General features: G+C 38.4%; 1 protein-coding gene across 3 annotated transcripts in view; it reads right to left on the bottom strand.

The window, feature by feature from the left end:
- The window catches only part of RABEP1 (rabaptin, RAB GTPase binding effector protein 1), a 116,820-nt gene that overhangs the window by 34,221 nt on the left and 62,070 nt on the right, over positions 1–20,529 (bottom strand). For 2 of the 3 annotated variants that reach the window (XM_053569318.1, XM_053569320.1), the window contains exons 7-11: positions 19,081–19,259; positions 16,154–16,285; positions 8,355–8,822; positions 7,013–7,117; positions 3,596–3,712 (exon numbers count right to left, since the gene is read on the bottom strand). In XM_053569318.1, the coding sequence (XP_053425293.1) occupies positions 3,596–3,712; positions 7,013–7,117; positions 8,355–8,822; positions 16,154–16,285; positions 19,081–19,259 (1,001 nt within the window). The remainder of the gene's footprint in view (positions 1–3,595; positions 3,713–7,012; positions 7,118–8,354; positions 8,823–16,153; positions 16,286–19,080; positions 19,260–20,529) is intronic. The other variant, XM_053569319.1, reaches the window with a different exon arrangement.

Below are 20,529 nucleotides of genomic sequence, written 5' to 3'. Positions count from 1 at the left end.
TTTCTTAAACCGATGGAGGCCATCTACAACAAACCCACAGCCAGTATCGTATTGAATGGAGTTAAACTGAAGTCATTTCCACTCAGATCAGGAACCAGGCAAGGTTGCCCATTGTCTCCATTGCTCTTTAACATTGTAATGGAAGTTTTAGCCATCACAATTACGGAAGAAAAGGTGATTAAGGGTATCCATATGGGGTCAGAATGAGATCAAACTTTCACTCTTTGCAGATGATGTGATTGTATATCTGGAAAACACCAGGGATTCTACTACAAAACTCTTAGAAGTGATCAAGGAATACAGCAGTGTCTCAGGTTACAAAATCAACATTCATAAATCCATAGCCTTTAAATATACAAATAATAGTCAAGCTGAAAAAACAGTCAAGGGCTCCAATCCATTCACAGTAGTGTCAAAGAAGATGAAATATTTGTGAGTTTATCTAACAAAGGACATGAAAGATCTCTATAAAGAGAAATATGAAACTCTAAGAAAAAAAATAGCTGAAAATGTTAACAAATGGAAAAACATACCATGCTCATGGCTGGGAAGAATCAACATTGTTAAAATGCCCAAAGCAATATACAATTTTAATGCAATCCCTATAAAGATTAAAGATCTTGAAAAAATACTTCGTTTTATATGGAATCAGAAAAACCTCGAATAGCCAAGACATTACACAGAAATAAAAACAAAGCAGGAGGAATCACGCTATCAGATCTCAGAGTATACTATAAATCGTAATGATCAAAACAGCATGGTACTGGCACAAAAACAGAGAGGTAGATGTCTGGAACAGAATAGAGAACCAAGAGATGAACCCAGCTACTTACCGTTATTTGATCTTTGACAAGCCAATTAAAAACATTCAGTGGGGAAAAGATTCCTTATTTAACAAATGGTGCTGGGTGAACTGGCTGGTGACCTGTAGAAGACTGAAACTGGACCCACACCTTTCACCATTAACTAAGATAGACTCTCACTGGATTAAAGATTTAAACTTAAGACATGAAACTATAAAAATACTAGAAGAGAGTGCAGGGAAAAGTCTTGAAGTAATCGGCCTGGGCAAATGTTTTATGAGGAGGCCTCCCCTCCCCCCAGGAAATTGAAGCAGCATCAAAAATACACTACTGGGACCTGATCAAACTAAAAAGCTTCTGCACAACCAAGAACACAGTAAGTAAAGCAAGCAGACAGCCCTCAGAATGGGAGAAGATATTTGTAGGTTATGTCTCCAACAAAGGTTTAATAACCAGAATCCACAGAGAACTCAAACGTATAAGCAAGAAAAGAACACATGATCCCATCGCAGGCTGGGCAAGAGACTTGAAGAGAAACTTCTGTGAAGAAGACAGGTGCAGGGCCTACAGACATACGAAAAAATGCTCATCAACCTTAATCATCAGAGAAATGCAAATCAAAACTATTTTGAGATATCATCTAACTCCAGTAAGATTAGCCCATATCACAAAATCCCAAGACCAGAGATGTTGGCGTGGATGTGGAGAAAAGGGAACACTTCTACACTGCTGGTGGGAATGCAAACTAATACGTTCCTTTTGGAAAGATGTTTGGAGAACACTCAGAGATCTAAAAATAGACCTGCCATTCGATCCTACAATTCCTCTAGTAGGTATGTACCCAGAAGACCAAAAATCACATTATAACAAAGATATTTGTACCAGAATGTTTTTTTTTTTTTTGGTAGAGACAGAGTCTCACTTTATGGCCCTCAGTAGAGTGCCATGGCATCACACAGCTCACAGCAACCTCCAACTCTTGGGCTTAAGCAATTCTCGTCTCAGCCTCCCGAGTAGCTGGGACTACAGGTGCCCGCCACAACACCCAGCTATTTTTTTTGGTTTGCAGTTCAGCCGGGGCCGGGTTTGAACCCGCCACCCTCCATATATGGAGCCGGCGCCTTACGGACTGAGCCACAGGCGCCGCTCTGTACCAGAATGTTTATTGCAGCCCAATTCATAATTGCTAAGTCATGGAAAAAGGCCAAGTGCCCACTGATCCACGAATGGATTCATAAATTGTGGTATATGTACACCATGGAATATTATGCAGCCTTAAAGAAAGATGGAGACTTTACCTCTTTCATGTTTACATGGATGGAGCTGGAACATATTCTTCTTAGTAAAGTATCTCAAGAATGGAAGAAAAAGTATCCAATGTACTCAGCCCTACTATGAAATTGATTTATAGCTTTCATATGAAAGATATAGCCCAATTATAACCTAAGAATATGGGGAAGGGGGAAGGAGGGGTAGATGGATGGAGGGAGGGTGATCAGTGGGACCACACCTACGGTGCATGTTACAAGGGTACATATGAAACTTACTAAATGTAGAATGAAAATGCCTCAACACAATAAATAGAAAATGCCAGGAAGGCTATATTAACCAGTGTGATTCAAATATGTCAAATGGGGCGGCGCCTGTAGCTCAAGGAGTAGGGCGCCAGTCCCATATGCCAGAGGTGGCGGGTTCAAACCCAGCCCCGGCCAAAAAATAAAATAAAATAAAATAAAAAAAATAATAAAATATGTCAAATGTTATATAAAACAAGTGTATGGTGCCCCATGATTGCACTAATGTATACATAAAGAAAAATAAAAACTGTTTGGCATTTTGAATATAAGTTTTGAACATTTTCACTCCAGTATTCTACTCCTACAAATATACCCAACACAAGTATGTCCACCAAACCCTATACACAAATTTCAAAGTAGTATCACTCAAAATATCCCAGGACTGACAACTAAACATCCATCAACATTAGGATGAACAAACTGTACCACAGTACGACTATACGACAATAAAAATGAAAAAATTACATCAGGAATAGGAATCTTAACACTACTGAATGGAGGAAGACACACACCAAAGAATACCTATTACATGGCTTCACTTTTCCAAATTAAGAAACAGACTAAAGGTGTTAGAAGTTAGGACAGTGGTTACCTTTCAGAAGAGGGTTACATGTGCAGAGAGTGAGGGCTTCGGAGGGTACTGCCTAATGTTCTATTGCCTGATCTCAATAGTGCTTGCACAGATGCTAGCTCGGGTATGTCTGGTATATCTGTGTATGTTTTCTTTCTTCTATGTATTCTAAACTTTTAAAAAGTTTAAAAGAAAATAACTCTATCTTCCTTATCAGGTTTCTTATGCAACAGAAAAACATAATAACAATAAAAAGGGAAAAAGAAAATCAGAGCCTCCTGACATTCACTGACCAAAAGAAAACCCCCCAAACCCTATAAAATACACACTAAAGAAAGATCAGAAAGAGATCTTTTTATCTGAGAGAAAATCCATATCTTTAGGGCAAAAGAAACATGATATTTATTTATTTATTTATTTTTGAGGAAACAGTCTCACTATGTTGCCCAGGCAAGAGTGCACTAGCTGTTCATAGGCATAAGCACCGCAGCCTTGAACTCTTAGGCTCAAATAATCCCCCCACTTCAGCCTCCCAAGTAGCTGAGACTACAGGCCCACAACACCATACCTGGTCAGTTTTTCAAATTTTTTATTTCCAAGACTTAGTCATTCCCACGGGACACATTGTGAAAATCCTCATTTACCTGATGACTCGAATCTTCACTGCTCTGCTTTATGAAGTCTTCCAGCTCCTGTTTCTCTTTCATTGTCTTCTCTAATTGGTCATTAGCTTGCCTCAGCATCACCTGTAGTTTTTTCACCTATATCATTTAAAAAGTCAGTAAGAAAGAAAAGCAAGAATTCCTATATAAATTTTCAAACAATTGCTAACTCTACCATTTACAAAAATCTCTAATCTTTGTTTCTGAGAAACATACAGATTTATCAATTCAGGAAGAAATGAGACACATGACAACTGTACTGTGCTTTTTACATTTAACAAATCACTTTTCACATACATTATCTCATCTGAAAATATCTGTTTTTCCCTGTGGGTCCTCTAGGCTATGGCTCTGGCCTCCGATCTACATATAATCCACATTAACACTACAAATTTTATGAAAACGAAATCACATAATTTCCCTTCTTAAAAGCCCTAAATGCCTCTGAAAGTCTTCAGGGTAAAATTTAAACCCCTTCAATCATCACCCCTCCCTCAATGGTCTCGTGCCTTCCTTTATAACTTCCCCTCCCATTATTTTGCAAGACACACTCTCTATGCCCAGCCACAGAAACTACTCATAGTTCCTAGAACACATCATTTTCTCTCATTATTCTTTTTTTTTGTACATCTTTCTCTCCATCCATTTCCTATTTATTTTCCTAATTTTTACCAAGGCTCTAAAACACAGGTGTTCAACCTTCAAGCTGCAGGCCACATGCTGATTTTGTGAGGGCTTTTTTGATTATCTTTGGTGTCGGATATCATGCAAAGTATGTATAGACTTTTTTTGCTTATCAGCTTTCATTAGTGTTTGTGTATTTAATGTGTGACCCAAGACAATTTTTACCTTTTTTTCTTTTTGAGACAGAGCCTCAAGCTGTCACCCTGGGTAGAGTGCCATGGCATCACAGCTCACAGCAACCTCAAACTCCTGGGCTTAAGCATTTCTGTTGCCTCAGCCTCCCAAGTAGCTGGGACTACAGGCGCCCACTACAATGCCCGGTTATTTTTTGGTTGTAGTTGTCATTGTTGTTTGGCAGCCCAGGCTGGATTCGAACCTGCCTTGAACCCGCCAGCTCTGGTGTATATGGCCGGTGCCTTAGCCGCTTGAGCTACAGGTGCTGAGCCAATTTTTACTCTTCTAATGTGCAGCAGAGGAAAAAAAAGATTGGACATTCCTGCTAAAACAAACTCAGCTCAAGTGTTACCTTTCCTGAGACCAAAGTTAAATGCCCATCCTCTAGTTCAATGTGTGTATCTCCAGTAACAAACTATAACTGATCAGCAACACCAAAAGCTCCTTGTAGGCAGTAACTGCGTTCTAGTGGCACCTAAATCCCCAGGACTCAGCAAAATGCCAGGTACCGGTAAGTATTATACCGGAATGTCTATAGAATCCAACATAGCCCATTTCCACGCTACTCTATCAGAGGCTAGTGATACTAGTTTTGCAAATATAAGCAGTCTTCAAGTTACGAATACATACAAATTACATACAACTTGTGCTTACAAACAGAGGCTATTACAGGTCATAGGTAAATATACCCATTTCACCTTACATACAAATTCAACTTAAGAACAAACTTATAGAACCTAACTCATCTGTAACTTGGAGACTATCTGTAGCTTTAGAAATTTAACTTTAAGCGATCTGTGAAAAAAACTCACAGTAAATGAAGGAACTGAATGCCAATGACATTTGAAAATATTAAATCATCGGGGGAGGTTTTGGTGGAGGGATGGGTGGGGCCACATCTACAGTGCATCTTAGAATGGGTACAGGCGAAACTTACTAAATACAGAATACAAATGCCTGAATACAGTAACTAAGAAAATGCCATGAAGGCGACGTTGAACAGTTTGATGAAGAATATTTCAGATTGTACATGAAACCCGCACATTGTACCCCTTGATTGTACTAATGTACACAGCTATGATTTAACAATAAAAAGAAAGAAAGAAAGAAAGAAAGAAAATTGAAAAAAAATAAAATAAAAATGGAACCAGAAAAAAAAAAAAAAAGAAAATATTAAACCATCATTTTAATCTACTTAAAAGACTTTTGAAGACTAAGGGAACACTTCATAACAGCCAAAGAACAATATTAAAAATACATACATTTAAAAAAAAACATACATTTTTTTCTTATATATACTTTCACAAGCCTACTCTAATGAAATTCTACATTATTTCCTAAATGTTATCAAGGTATCCATTATTAAACACTATTTGAAAGGTACTTCAAACTTAATGATCTCAGCATATTAAATCCACCAAAGCTTAACTTTTGTGACCTGATAAATTAACCCTAACTTGACAATCTTTTAACAAGAAGTGGGCAATAAACTATGACGATCCCAAATACTGATTAATATAACATTCAATTGAGCTTTTTTCTTTTTGTAGAGACTGAGTCTCACTTTATGGCCCTCGGTAGAGTGCCATGGCCTCACACAGCTCACAGTAACCTCCAACTCCTGGGCTTAAGCAATTCTCTTGCCTCGGCCTCCCAAGTAGCTGGGACTACAGGCGCCTGCCACAACGCCTGGCTATTTTTTGGTTGCAGTTTGGCCAGGGCCGGGTTTGAACCCGCCACCCTCGGTATACGGGGCTGGCGCCTTACCGACTGAGCCACAGGCGCCACCCTCAATTGAGCTTTTATTCTATTAGAGGCCAACAGGTCAACCTCTTATCTCCCTAAATCTCCATATCATAAAATACTTTCCGTGTGTATAAAGTCATGACAACTTCACTTTTCTTTTTTTTCAAAGACAGAGTCCACTCTGTTGCTTAGAGTGCCATGGCAAACATCATAGCTCACAGCAACCTCAGTCTCTTGAACTCAAGAGATCCCCTTGCCTCAGCCTCCTGACAAGCTGGGACTACAGCCACCTACCATGACACGGGGCTAGTTTTTCTATTTTTAGTAGAGATGGGGTCTTGCTCTTGCTCAGACTGGTCTTGAACTCATGCAATCCACCTGCCTCGGCCTCCCAGAGTACTAGGATTACAGGCATGAGACATCACGCCTAGCGGACAACTTCACTTTTAGACTTTGGGCAGAAGGGGCAGGCAGGGAGAGATAAAACAGTACTCTGTTTTATTATAGTCCAGTCCGCCACGCCCTGGACTGCCCTATGTGGTAATGCAAGTTAATGGAGCACAGACATGCAAAGCAGAGTCCCTAGTGAGCACCTACTGGAAATGAAACTGCCATTGCATGTACCAGATTATTTCATAACTTTTTGTTTTCACAAGAAAATTCAGAAGAAAAGATTAGTTTATAACTTAACAAAATGGTTCATAACACAAAAGGGGATGGAGAAGCCAATTAATTCTGCATCGCCAATGAAAAGTACAAGAGATCACTTATTTGGCATATCCAAAAGAAACTCACCTGGTCTCTTGTTTCAGCCTCCTGAATCTGAATTCCTTGTAACTGTTTTTCATAATTGGAACACATATCACAACGTCTACCAAGTTTATTTCCAGCATTATGCACCTAAAGGGCACCAAATTACCTCTTATCAGGCAGAACTAAATATTTCTACATCACATATTAGAGGTACACACACACAGTCTTACTGATGTTACTCAGAGTAAATAAGTAGGAAACAATTTCTTCAGGGACTTAAGGCAAAAAGTTACAATATAGGGTCAGTTAAAGTCATAATCTCTAGTGTAAGTATGATAGGAAAACAAGGGACACAACTTATTACCAAGAGGCTAACAGTCACAAAACACCACAGTTAGGGAAAACACAGAGCAAGCAAAGGGTTCCACACCATGGTGCACACAATTTATTTTAACACTACGTGACCAATGGGAAGGAAAAACAAAACAAGTGCCAATTCAAAATTAAACAGTTCCTATTACAAAATAGGTATAAACTATTAAATATCACCTCATATACATTGTTCATGATACTAATAAGTAGACTTCTGTGGGGGGGGGGGGTGTTTTTGTTTTAATAGTTTAGTTTTTTTCTAGCTTCCACTTACTGACCAAACAGCTTCTTTAAAGAGAAGCAGCCCTAAGGAAAAGAAAGCACTAGAAGTCAGGTTTTGCTATACTAAGTCCAAGAGAACATTCAACTCACTTGATCTTTCTGAGCCAGTTTCATCATCTGTCAATTGTGTATAATCATGCCCTGATTGCCTCTTATGATCTTGAAGCTCAAAGAGATCAGGTATGTAAAAGGGTTTTAATCTGTAAAGTATTATGCGAACACATATATTTAAGTTTTTGTCTCCTGATCTTACTTCTGAGTTTACAAGTTCTACAAGAAGAAAAATTAATGTCATTAAAGATTGCCTCTTCTCTTCAATATTTTCTAACTTCCTTAAACTCCCAGGATGAATATCTGACAAGCATTGGCACTTTAGATCTAAAGGAAAGATGAAAGGGTGTGAATGCTGGAATACACTGAGATTATAGAAAACTGCAAAACAAACCAAATTCAGGTTACTCTAAAACTCAGCAAGCTGGTTAGGCAGGCTGCTTCAACTTCAGAGGCATGACTTTGGTGAAGTTCACACTCTTAGTTCCCTTCTCTAACGCAATCACTTGGAATAACCAAAGCAGACTATGACAAGGGTCAGATGACATAGGTTAACACCTACTTGCTGGCAAGAGGTATTTGCACTGACTCCAAGGACCATTTGCTGAATGAACAACAAATCCCAGAGCTACCCAGTATCCCACATAGTGAACAAGAGGAAAAAAGAAAGATAACTCACCTCTTTCTGCAGGAGATTCCACTCAGTCTCACTAACTAAGCGGTAACCACTGGGGGACACGTAGGCACTCTCCATGCCCTGGGTGACACTAGAGAGGAGAGATGCTGTCTCTTCTTGTTCTGGTGTCATTGCCTTGATTGCTCTTTCCTGATCTTTGGTTAACATAAACCCACTTGGCATCTGGAGTGACCCAAGGGATGCAGTATCAAAGTTCTCAGACACTGAATCTGCTCCCACCAGGGGTCCAAACTCTGACTCATCCAGGTTTCCAGCAGATTTTGCTTTGTAGTTATAGCCTAAAGCTTTGGATTGCAATGAGCCCGAGGTTCCCAAGCTGTCTGTAGACTGTGCTCTCCTGAGTCCATCTTTAAACATGTCATTGTCCGATTTACTGAATGGATCTCCAGATGGTAACAATAAATCTGCATCTAAGGAATGGACTGAACCATGGGTGCTATCTAAATGCTCCTGAAAAATGAAAATATATATTGCCAAGTTAGAAAAGTCTCTGTATCTTCAAAGTTAAAAAGCTGTCATATAATAAATATATTTTGCCACTCATTATACATGATAATCACTAATATGCTATCTTCATATAATTACTGGACAAACGTCTATTGAGTATCCTCTATATGCTGAAAACTAAAACAGGCACTCATGATACAACTGTGAGGAAGACAGTTCCTGACCTCAAGATGCATATGCTTTCATAAAAAAAAAAAAAAAAACAAGTAAGTAGGCTATATTTAATAAAATGATAAGCTAAATGTAGTGAATGTTCTAGGAGCTCAAGGAGAGAAATCTAACTCAGACATAAGGGGTTGGGACAGGTCACCTGCAATTCAGTGTTCGGTGTGTCAAGCATAAGGTGCCTGTTATGTATTATATGGAAATGTCAAGGTGATAGAGCAGGTGTCCTCAAACTTTTTAAACAGCGGGCCAATTCACTGTCCCTCAGAGCATTGAAGGGCCGGACTATAGTTTAAAAAAAAAACCTATGAACAAATTCCTATGCACACTGCACATATTTTGAAGTAAAAAACAAAATGGGAACAAATACAATTCACACGGCTTCATGTGGCCTGCGGGCCGCAGTTTGAGGACACCTGTGATAGACTTGGGAGTAACCATCACATATTGATAATTATAGTCACAGCAGTAAATCAGATCATCTAGCATGAGTGTGTAGGATAAGAGGGCTGAGAGTGGAACCCTGAAAAATACTAACATTTGGGGACAGGCAAAGGAATAGCCAAAGTAGCAGAAGGAAAATGAGAAGAACTTGATATTATGGAAAACAAGTTTCAAGCAATCAACAGATTAAATATCATACCAAGTGAAAGAAAACAAAAGGATCACATATCATAAGATTCTATCCCTATGAAATGTCCAAAATAGATAAATCCACAGACACAATAAAACCAAGCAATAACTGTCAGGGGATAGGAGAATATGGGAAGCGAATATTTAATGAATATGGGATCTCCTTTGGGAGTAATGAAATGTTTGCAGACTAGACAGAGGTGATGGTTGTATCACATTGTGCATATATATACTATAATACAGCCACTGAATTGTACACTTTAAGTGGTTAATTTTTATCATGTAAATTTCATCTCAATTTTTTAAAAACATGTAGTATAGCACATTCCCAAAGGCAAAAAAAGCAAACAAGTGCCATTATATGGTGCAGCTGCATAGTTAGTAAAGAAAGAAGAATAAGGGAAATGTAACAAGTTTTTCTTGAAATTAAATTTATTCAATTAAAAGGATTATCTTGGCTTGGCACCTGTAGCACAGCGGTTACAGCGCCAGCCACATACACTGAAGTTGGCAGGTTCGAACCCAGCCCAGGCCAGCTAAAACCACAATGACAACCGCAACAAAAAATAGCTGGGTGTTGTGGCAGGCGCCTGTAGTCCCAGCTACTTGGGAGGCTGAGGCAAGAGAATCACTTAAGTCCAAGAGTTTGAGGTTGCTGTGAGCTTTGATGCCACAGCACTCTACCAAGGGCAACATAGTGGGACTCTATCTCAAAACAACAATAACACAATAACAACGAAAAAGGATTATCCTTTAAGATACCATCCTTTCCACTTTTTGTTGGTAAATGCCCTTTCTTTTATAAACCAGGAGACTGTGGAACACAGCCAGCTTTTAAAAAACGTTTTATAAATATTCTTTGGGCTGTGTGCAGTGACTCATGCCTGTAATCCTAGGAATCCTAGCAATCTGAGAGGCCAACAGGGGAGGACTACTTGAGTTCAGGAGTTCAAGACCAGCTTGAACAAGAGCAAGACCCCATCTCTACTAAAAATAGAAAAATTAGCTGGTCATTGTGATGGGCGCCTGTAGTCCCAGCTACTCAGGAGGCTGAAGCAGGAGGATCACTTAAACCCAGGAGTTTGAGGTTGCTGTGAGCTCGGCTGATGCCATGACAGTCTAGCCCAGTCACTGAAGTGAGACTCTGCCCCTCCCCCAAAAGTTCTTTATATCATAAAAAGTTAACAACTTTTATGTTAATTCCTCCACTTTTTTCCCTTTTAAAGATTTTTCATTCAGATAGTTGAGAATACATATCTAGTATACAAATACAAATCTAGTATTAGGCTTATACTATGCCAAAGGTCCCAAGTAAGTATCCTAACAAAAACTGGAGTAAGAACCCATTCAGTAGGCTTACAAATAAACTTCTGCTATCGCATGCAGTGCTGCTGTGAAATCAAAGAAGGGACAGAAAAGTTGTGAGAGCCATTTAAAACCAAGACCACCTTATTTGGCAACAGGGCAACAACCATATCTCTGGGGGGAGTATAAACTATTATGATGTTTCTGAAATATGACAACAATATATCCTAATACATTTCAAATGTTTATGTTCTTGAATTTAGAAGTTCTTTTCCTAAGAACTTATACCAAAAAAATAATCAGATTCATTCATAATTTTTGCACAGGCAAAATTATATGTAATAGCATTATGACATATAATAACAAAAAAAAATTTAACATACAGCAAATATTGTTTATTACAGACTTTCCAGCTGACTCATGTGAAAAAAGGTACTACGAAAATTAATGAATTTTAATTAATGAACCTCTCTAAATGGATTTATGTTATAATATACAACAATCTTACGTAACATCTGTTTTATATATGTGAAATAATATAACATTTAATGACCAAAATTGTGTTTTCCAAAAATAACGTTATGTTGAAGGTTAAGTATCTTTCTTTTCTCTATATCTTTCATAGGATTAAAATATGTGTAAATTAAGCATTTCTTATTACCAGAAAGACTTGACACTGATACACACATAAAATGGCCCCAATTTCCTTTAAACTACTTATCTCCCTATTAATAACTGAGGTCTTCATTAAGCAAAATACCATAATGCACACCAATGCAGGAAATAATGAAAAATTTTATAAATGAAAAATGAAGGGCGGCACCTGTGGCTCAAAGAACTAGGGTGCCAGCCCCATATACCGGAGGTGGTGGGTTCAAACTCAGCCCTGACCAAAAACTGAAAAAAAAAAAAGAAACCAACTTCACTATCAATGTGTTAATCATGCTCTTTATTTTCTTTCAGAATGTTTGGACATACTGGGGGCCTGGCTAGTTGGAAAGAAACTGTGCCTAGCAAGACTAATTTCTAGACCTAATAAACAACTGACCTGCCTATAAACATACCTTTCATATGCAAACCAACCAATCTCAAACCCATGTCCTGACCACTTCCCTCTCCCTATCTCTCATACTCTAAGCCAGTATTTCCCCTTCCTTAAACAACACCAGGGCCAAGTGCCAAACAACTAAGGATGGTCCCTACATCCCCAAACCTGCCAATACTAGTCATTCCTAAACTGTTTTCTCTGTCCTGTCTTACTTTTCCCAATAACAGGCATGGCCCATGCCCTCCCTGGATCCTGCTTCTCCTTCCTGCCCAGCTCTGGAGCTTCCCTACATGTCCCTGTGTGGCATGTGCTTCTGCTTCTAGGGGAACTCCAAGAAACATGCAACTTTTTTCTTTCTTTCTTTTTTTTTTTTTTACGTATACATGTGTTTATTAGGTTTCCAATTTTTGCCTTCACAAAATTAAAGAGGCTTAAAATTTAATAACAATAACAATGTTTAAGATAAGGACTAGAAACAAAAACCTCGTAAAGAATGAACGAACATAAATACATTCAGAAAAGAAATCAGAGAATTGCTGCATCAAAATATTAAGCAATAATAATAATAATGCAAAGAAAGTAACATTCACATTGTCAAATAAGAGTATGCCTATTATAGAATGCTTTGACTCTGAGATTCAGTATGGAGTCATCAGTTAACTTATCATTTTTTTTAAGCCTCAAAAAATAGACAACTAATATGTATGAATAAAAGTAAAAGATAATTTCAAAAAACAGATCATGCCAAATCTTACAGACAATAGAAAAAGAAGAAATACTTCAAAATCATTCTGCTTGATTGATTCCAAATAACTTTTTTCAATGGCATTGACTTCTCTGTGTCATCAGTCACTTTTATAAATTAAAACGTGGCACAAGGGATTATGCCTACGGTGCATCTTACAAGGGTATGTGTGAAACTTAGTAAATGTAGAATGTAAATGTCTTAACACAATAACTAAGAAAATGCCAGGAAGGCTAGGTTAACCAGTGTGATGAAAAGGTGTCAAACGGTCTATAAAACCAGTGTATGGTGCCCCATGATTGCATTAATGTACACAGCTATGATTTAATAAAATAAAATGTGGCACAAATCAAATAGCAAGGAAATAGCTAAAGGAATTATAATATATTTATATGCAGAAATTCTGCCAGCTATTACATGTCACTGGGGGAAGAACATTTAATGATGTGCCAAAACCTTAATGTAGATTGAAGAGGTGGGAAAGTGTACATAATATTATGTAGTGAAAATGTGGATTATATCTAAAAAGTGCAAATAGAAACACATATACGTTATCTTTGGAAAAGAAAATGGAAAAAGAGGGGGGAAGAAAGAGACATACTAATATGTTAGTGGTGGCTGGGTGGTAGATCTACCAGTCATTTTTATTTTTATATGACCATTCCTATACTTTCCCAATTTTCCATAATGAACATATTACTACACCTTTGTAGTGAGAAAAGAGTATTTTAAACATCAGGTTAAAGAAGATACAAGGTCCTACAACAAATTTCAATCTAAGTCTCCAAAGCATTCCATATTAACTTCAAACCAATAGCTAAAACAAAGTTTCATGATTTTCAACACAAAATAATTATATTCAACCTTAAAACTGTAAAATATCAGATATTAAAGTCCTCAGACTGTTAAGACAGAATCAAAAATAAAAATACTTCACTATAAATCACAACAAATCTATCTTTCCTGTTTTTCTGCTTTTCAAACACTCTTTCTTTTTTTTTTGTGGTTTTTTGGCCAGGGCTGGGTTTGAACCCGCCACCTCTGGCATATGGGACCGGTGCCCTACTCCTTGAGCCACAGGCACCACCCTTCAAACATTCTTAAATAGATGATTGCATGATGCAAAAACCACATAATAGTTGGCCTTACCCCAAAATTGAGGCATTCTCCTGAAAGTCTAATGATTTTAAAAAATGCATGGCAGAATTAGGCCAAGTGGTCATCACTATATGTCCCAAAACGAACAATACACAAAAACAACTATAACATATAGTACTTTCCAGTGTCTGCTAAAAAATTTTTAAAGCTTTTTCTGATGTGAAATAATCCATAAACAGGGGGAATACAAAACACACATAAATATGGGCAGAAATTCTAAGCAGCATGGACAGTACACAAGGCACATCAATATGGACAGTCAATAGACAGGTCTGGCTGTACAGAAGTAGAGAGCAGTGAGTTAGATCAAAAGGGCCATTCAACTGTGAAAGCTATACCAAGGTAGGGACCTTAATTTCTACCCTACAGACAATAAAAGAACTATCTCCTTCATTGAAAACAAGATAAGAACATGAGCTCTGAAGCACAAGTAGAATGATTTCAATACTCAGAAAGGCAGTGGAGGCTGGGCACCCATAGCACAGTGGTTATGGCACCAGCCACATATACCAAAGTTGGCGGGTTCGTACCTGGCCCAAGCCAGCTAACAACATTGACAAGTGTAACAAAAAATAGCTGGGCACTGTGGCAGGTCCCTGTAGTCCCAGCTACTTGGGAGGCGAAGGAAAGAGAATTACTTGAGCCCAAGAGTTTGAGGTTGCTGTGAGCTTTGACACCACAGCACTCTACCAAGGGTGATGTAGTGAGACTCTGTCTCAAAAAAAAAAAAAAAAAAATGCAGTGGCAAATAAACAAATAAGCATTCCAAATGAAGGGACCAACAAACATAGCAGAGAATAATGAAAAATGATGACCAATGTGGCCAAAATGGAATCCACATAATGAAGGGCTTCAACTGTCTAAGGAATTTATACTTAATTATGTAGGTAGTAGAAGTCAGTCGTGGTTTTGAATAAAGGAGGGCCTTACTGCAGTTGCACGTAAGGACATGAATGGTGCCAGTGCCTATAATCCTGGCACACTGGGAGGCCAAGGCAAGAGGATCCCTTGTGCTCAAGGAGTTCTAGACCAGCCTGAGCAAACGTGAGAGCAAGACCCCAACTATTTCTACTAAAAACAGAAAAATTATGTAATACTAGCACTCTGGGAGGCCAAGGCGAATGGATTGCTTAAACTCACGGATTCAAGACCACCCTGAGCAAAAGCGAGACCTGCCTCTAAAAATAGCCGGTTGTTGTGGCAGATACCTATAGTCCCAGCTACTTGAGAGGCTGAGGCAAGAGAATTGCTTGAGCCCAAGAGTTTGAGGTTGCTGTGAGCTGTAATGCCACAGCACTCTACCAAGGATGACAAAGCAAGACTCTGTCTCAAAAAAAAAAAGGAAAAGAAAAGAAAAATTAGCCAGGTGTTGTAGTGGGTGACTATAGTCTCAACTACTTGGGAGGCTGATACAGGAGAATCACTTCATCCCAGGAGTTTGAGGTTGCTGTGAGCTAGGTTGATATCATAGCACTGTAGCCTAGGCAAGGAGACTGCTGTCTCAAAAAAATAAATAAATAAAATAAAATAAGAGAAAAGAAAGAAAATGAATGTGACAATAATGCTGAGAGTGCAACAAAGCAGGACAGGCTGAAGACAGGAAACCAAACGAGGAGGCCCTGGCCACATTATAGGCGAGTGGTGAAAAGGCCACAGGAATCCCACTTTATACTTCTGGGTCTCTCTACCTATTCCCAATACCTGAAATGTTTTACACTGCCTTATCACAATCTGCAGACCCTCACTCATAGGTTCTCAGGGATTAAAACCTAATACCAGTTACTATTCATATATATGCTATAAGAAGTAAAATGTTTCAACTCTTTAGATAATCTCTTTTAAACAAAAAGCTCAAAGTGGGTGGTGCCTGTGGCTCAAGGAGTAGGGCGCCAGTCCCATATGCCGGAGGTGGAAAGCTCAAAGTATTAGCAACATGCATCGTTCACATCAAAAAAGATTTTGCAACTTTAAAGATTTACTTTCTTTTAATATATTAAATTTTGACATTACTTTAAAAAGAACATCTAATTATTTCAGGCAAGGAAGGAATCATGTTTCGAACAGTGCTACCTAGAATGTTATGAAAACAACTGAAAATAAATATTGTCATTTTATCTAATTTTCAGCTAGTAGTTATGCACTTCCCAGGTGAACAATTAACTGATGTAAAAGTAAGCCAGAAATGCACATACAAGCATCTTAATTATAGATTCACTATACCTCTTCATTTGATAACTGGGCTGAAGATTCTTCTTGAGTTAAAGCACACACTACTGGTATTTTTACCTCTTCCTCGACATCTGTTTTTTTATGATCTTTTCTCTTATTGAGTCTTTGTTGTTCATCATTCTCCTAAAGGTTAAGAAGAAAAAACATATATTATGCAGGTAATCTACTTAATAAATCATATAGTCCTTTAACCACTCAAAACAAAACTGTTTTTAGTTTTATGATTAGAGAAAACTGGACACTTAAGCTTATTTGTTTTGTAATCACATCAAAGGGTCTCTAGTTACAAAAACATATTTTAATACCATGAGCGCAAAGTAACAACCCTGGTATTATAAAGAAGAAAATTAGGAAACAGCTTACAAGTATACTATGTGAAAGCAACAAAAGAAAGCAAAATTCCCTCTTCAAATGAGCCAAGAAAGAAAATTTTACATAGAACATTCCTTTTGTTTAATGAAGAAAAAAATTAAGAAAAGGTTGTAACATTATATATCCATTAGAAAATCAGGCCAGGCACATAGCTCATGCCTGTAATTCTAGTACTCTGGGAGGCCAAGTTGGGAGGACTGCTTGAAACCAGGAGTTTGACACAAGACTGAGCAAGAGCAAGACCCCGTATCTCTAAAAAATAAAAAAATTAGCCAGGCTTGTTGGCACATGCTTGTAGTCCTCGCTACTTGAGAGGCTGAGGTGGGGAGATTGCTTAAGCCCAGAAGTTTGAGATTACAGTGAGCTATAATGATGTTACTGCACTCTAGCCTAAGCAACAGAATGAGACCCTGTCTCTAAGAAAAGGAAAAGAAAAAAATAAGTACAACATAATATGAAATACAAAAAGAATGATTAAAGTTGATGTAATAATTCACTCAAAGATAAAGTACCTTCAATCCCCCCAACCCCAGTCTAGTGAGTAGACAAATACACAAACAATCACTATACAAGTATGTACAAGGTTCTATATAAGGAGAAAAACAATGATTGATTTCATCCAAAGGAGGTAAAACACTTGAGCTATATCTTTAAAGACCAGCAAGATAAACTTGCCCTTTGCATGAGAGGAGACAGGCAAGGGTTCCAGGGAGAAAGAAAGCACATACAAAAGACAAACGCCTGGGAAAGCAAGCCAGTGGAGAATACTGAGTAATCTGGTATGAGTGAAAATGGGCAGGCCCAGGAGATGTGAGGGACTTGGAGAACAGGGTGGTAATTCAGTGCTTAGGCTCTGGAATCAGAGATTGGCTCAAACCTCAGATCTGCCATTCCCTGCCCCCCAGCATGTTCCCCAATCTGTAACACAGTAACTGTGTAACTGTAGTCCTTACTTCACATAGAGTTTTGTTTTGTGAAAACCATCTCAGATAAAGCCTGGGCACAATGCTAGCACACAAGAGCTCAATAAATGTTCAAAAAAGGCCTTAAACGGCCATCATAGTAAAGTTCAGACTGTTTTAATGGGCAGCAGAGGAGGACCTTAAGGAGGACCTATACTTAAAATATGAACCCTTATGTTGATTGTGTGTACACACAGGACGAGTGAGTCAGAATTAAGAGACAAAAAAGAAATTAAAAAAGAAACTTTAAAAAAAAATCTAACATTAAGTCATATAAGGCAATTTGAAATATTGCTTAAAATACCTAGAAAGGCACAAAGGCACTGAACACTCTTCTGTATCTGTCCTAGAGTAGTAGGTGTCCACATATGCTGCATGGTCAAGGATATTAGTTGTAATACTATTTGAGATGACCCCAAAAAGAGTGGGCGGACCACCCAGACACCCATTGCAAGGATTAAGTCAATTATGGCACCTCTATGCTACCAGTTAACAAGAATGAGATAGAACTCTGATATAAAAATAAATCCAGGATAATCCTGTGGGAAAAATAAATTATAGAATAAATACTTTAAGTATGATTGCAAGAGTTGTATGGGGTTAGGGGATAACCACCTAAACACACACTCATAAACACACAGAACTGGTCTGGAAGCTTCCCAACCAAACTGGTAAAAGTGATTACTTCTGGGAAGGGAAGGTATAAAAGATGTCATGGGGATTTTTTTACTTGATCGCTTTCTATTTACTTTAATGTTCCACTTTGTGTTTAAAACAAAAAAATTAACATGATAATGTATTTGTGAATTATTCATGTAATTTAAATAATTTTTTAAAGATAGGAGAAAACAGGACCTTGGGTATGCAGCACTCTGAGCACCTGCCTTTTCTATCACTCAGCCTCTCTATCTGTATCATGTCACCTTCTAATAAGGCTTTTAAAGCAATGTCACCAAACACTCAGCCTGGGCTGACGGAAGTCAGGAGCCCAAGGAATACCAGATTACAGTGCAGAGAAAGATTTTCTCACAAATTTGTATTGCGGCAACTCGCAGTTTCTGAAGAAGATCATTTTTAAACCAGTTTTCCCTCCAAACTAAGCTATTCCTAAAGTTAAAAAAACAAAACTCCTCAAATGCAGCTACTGTGTTTTTTAAAGTGGCACACATTAGGCCGGGAGTGGATGCTCAAAGCTGTACTCCTAGTACTTTGGGAGACTGAGGGGGTGAATTGCTTGAGTTCAGAAGTTGGAGACCAGCCTGAGCAAGAGCCAGACCCTGTCTCTAAAAATAGCCGGGCATTGTGACAGGTGCCTGTAGTCCTAGCTACTTGGAGGCTGAGGCAGGAGGATCACTTGAGCCCAAGAGTTTGAGGTTGCTATGAGCTATGACACCACAGAACTCTACCCAAGGTGACCATGTGAGACTCTGTCTCAAAAAATTAAAAAATAAAAAATAAAATAAAGAGGCACACATCACTTTGTTTCAGTTTGTCAATCTCTAACATATAAGAGGTAATGTAATCACATGTGGAGGGAAGACATTTTTTAACAAATCAAACAAGTCTTACAAAACTACTATTCACCTGATCTTTCTTCTTCAGTTCTTCAACTTGTCGGAGCTGTTCTGAGGTTAGCACAATCTCCATTCGCTGCATATCTCTCATCAGTAAACGCTGAGATTCCAGAAATTGGTCATTGGCCTTCTGCCATGTATGTTTTAACTGGTTGTGTTGCTGTCGCTCTTGCTCCAAGAGATGGCAAACTGTTTAGGAATCGCCCCCCCCACCGATCAAAAACACTGAATTTTAACGGCAGGCAATTTCTTTAGCATAGGGCTACTAGCCCAGGTCTGGCCACTGGTCCATGTATCTGGGATTCTGTCCTTGACTGGCACCAAGGAGCAACCTATAGTTGAAAACGGCAGCTATGGGCCAGGCACAGTAGCTCACGCCTGTATTCCTAACACTTGGGAGGCCAAGGCAGGTAGATTGCTTGAGCTCAGGAGTTTGAGACCAGCCTGAGCAAGAGTGAGACCCTGTATCCCCTAAAAAAAAAAATAGAAAAAACTGGCTCAGTGCCCGTAGCTCAGTAGTTACAGCACCGGCCACATATACTGGGGCTGGCAGGTTCAAATTCAGCCTGGTCCTGCTAAACAATGACAACTACAACAAAAAAATAGCCAGGCATTATGACAGGCGCCTGTAGTCCCAGCTACTTGGGAGGCTGAGGCAAGACAATTGCTTAAGCCCAAGAGTTTGAGGTTCTACTGAGGGTGACATAGTGAGACTCTGTCCAAAAAAATAAATAAATAAATAAATAAATATATATATATATATATATATATATATATATAAAACAAGCCGGGTGTTGTGTCAGGCTCCTATACTCCCAGCTACTCAGGAGGCTGAGGCAAGAGGATCGCTTGAGCCCAAGAGTTTGAAGTTGCTGTGAGCTATGATGCTACGGTACTCTACCCAGGGCATGAAGAGATTCTGTCTCAAAAAAAAAAAAAAAGAAAATGGCAGCTATCCCCACATCACATCTCTACAGCAATGTCTCCCAAAATGTGTTCATAGGAACCTATAAAATAAAAATTTCCGTGCTCAGTAAGTTTTAGAAACCCCAAGTTAAACAAATTTTTAAAGAGTTCTTTACTGCAGGACTTTGAGCTGAGAGTCTTAAATATGTATTTGTTTTCTTGGAAGGTGATATAAATTTCCCAAATCCGACAGAACAAAACAAACACACCCTTTTTCACAATGCAATGCAAATAATACGTGTTCTTAGGGACTATACTTTGGGAAACATTGCTCTAAAGGCTGTTAATTGTAGTAACCATACCTAATTATATTCAATACATTCTGATAAATCTATCATCCAGGAATACTCCTTGTGTCCATTTAGTTTAGACCCCTCATGCATGATAAGTCAAAGAATCTTTATAAAGTATCTATATTGTTAATACTCATCAGCTTAGCCATCTGCTAAAAAAAAGAATAGGTAGCATGAGGGATCTATCTACCTATCCACCT

The sequence above is a fragment of the Nycticebus coucang genome, chromosome 18 (genome assembly GCF_027406575.1).
Source record: "Nycticebus coucang isolate mNycCou1 chromosome 18, mNycCou1.pri, whole genome shotgun sequence".
Taxonomy (NCBI): domain Eukaryota; kingdom Metazoa; phylum Chordata; class Mammalia; order Primates; family Lorisidae; genus Nycticebus; species Nycticebus coucang.
The sequence above is the reverse complement of the archived record's forward strand: the minus strand, read 5'-3'. Positions and strand labels throughout refer to the sequence as shown.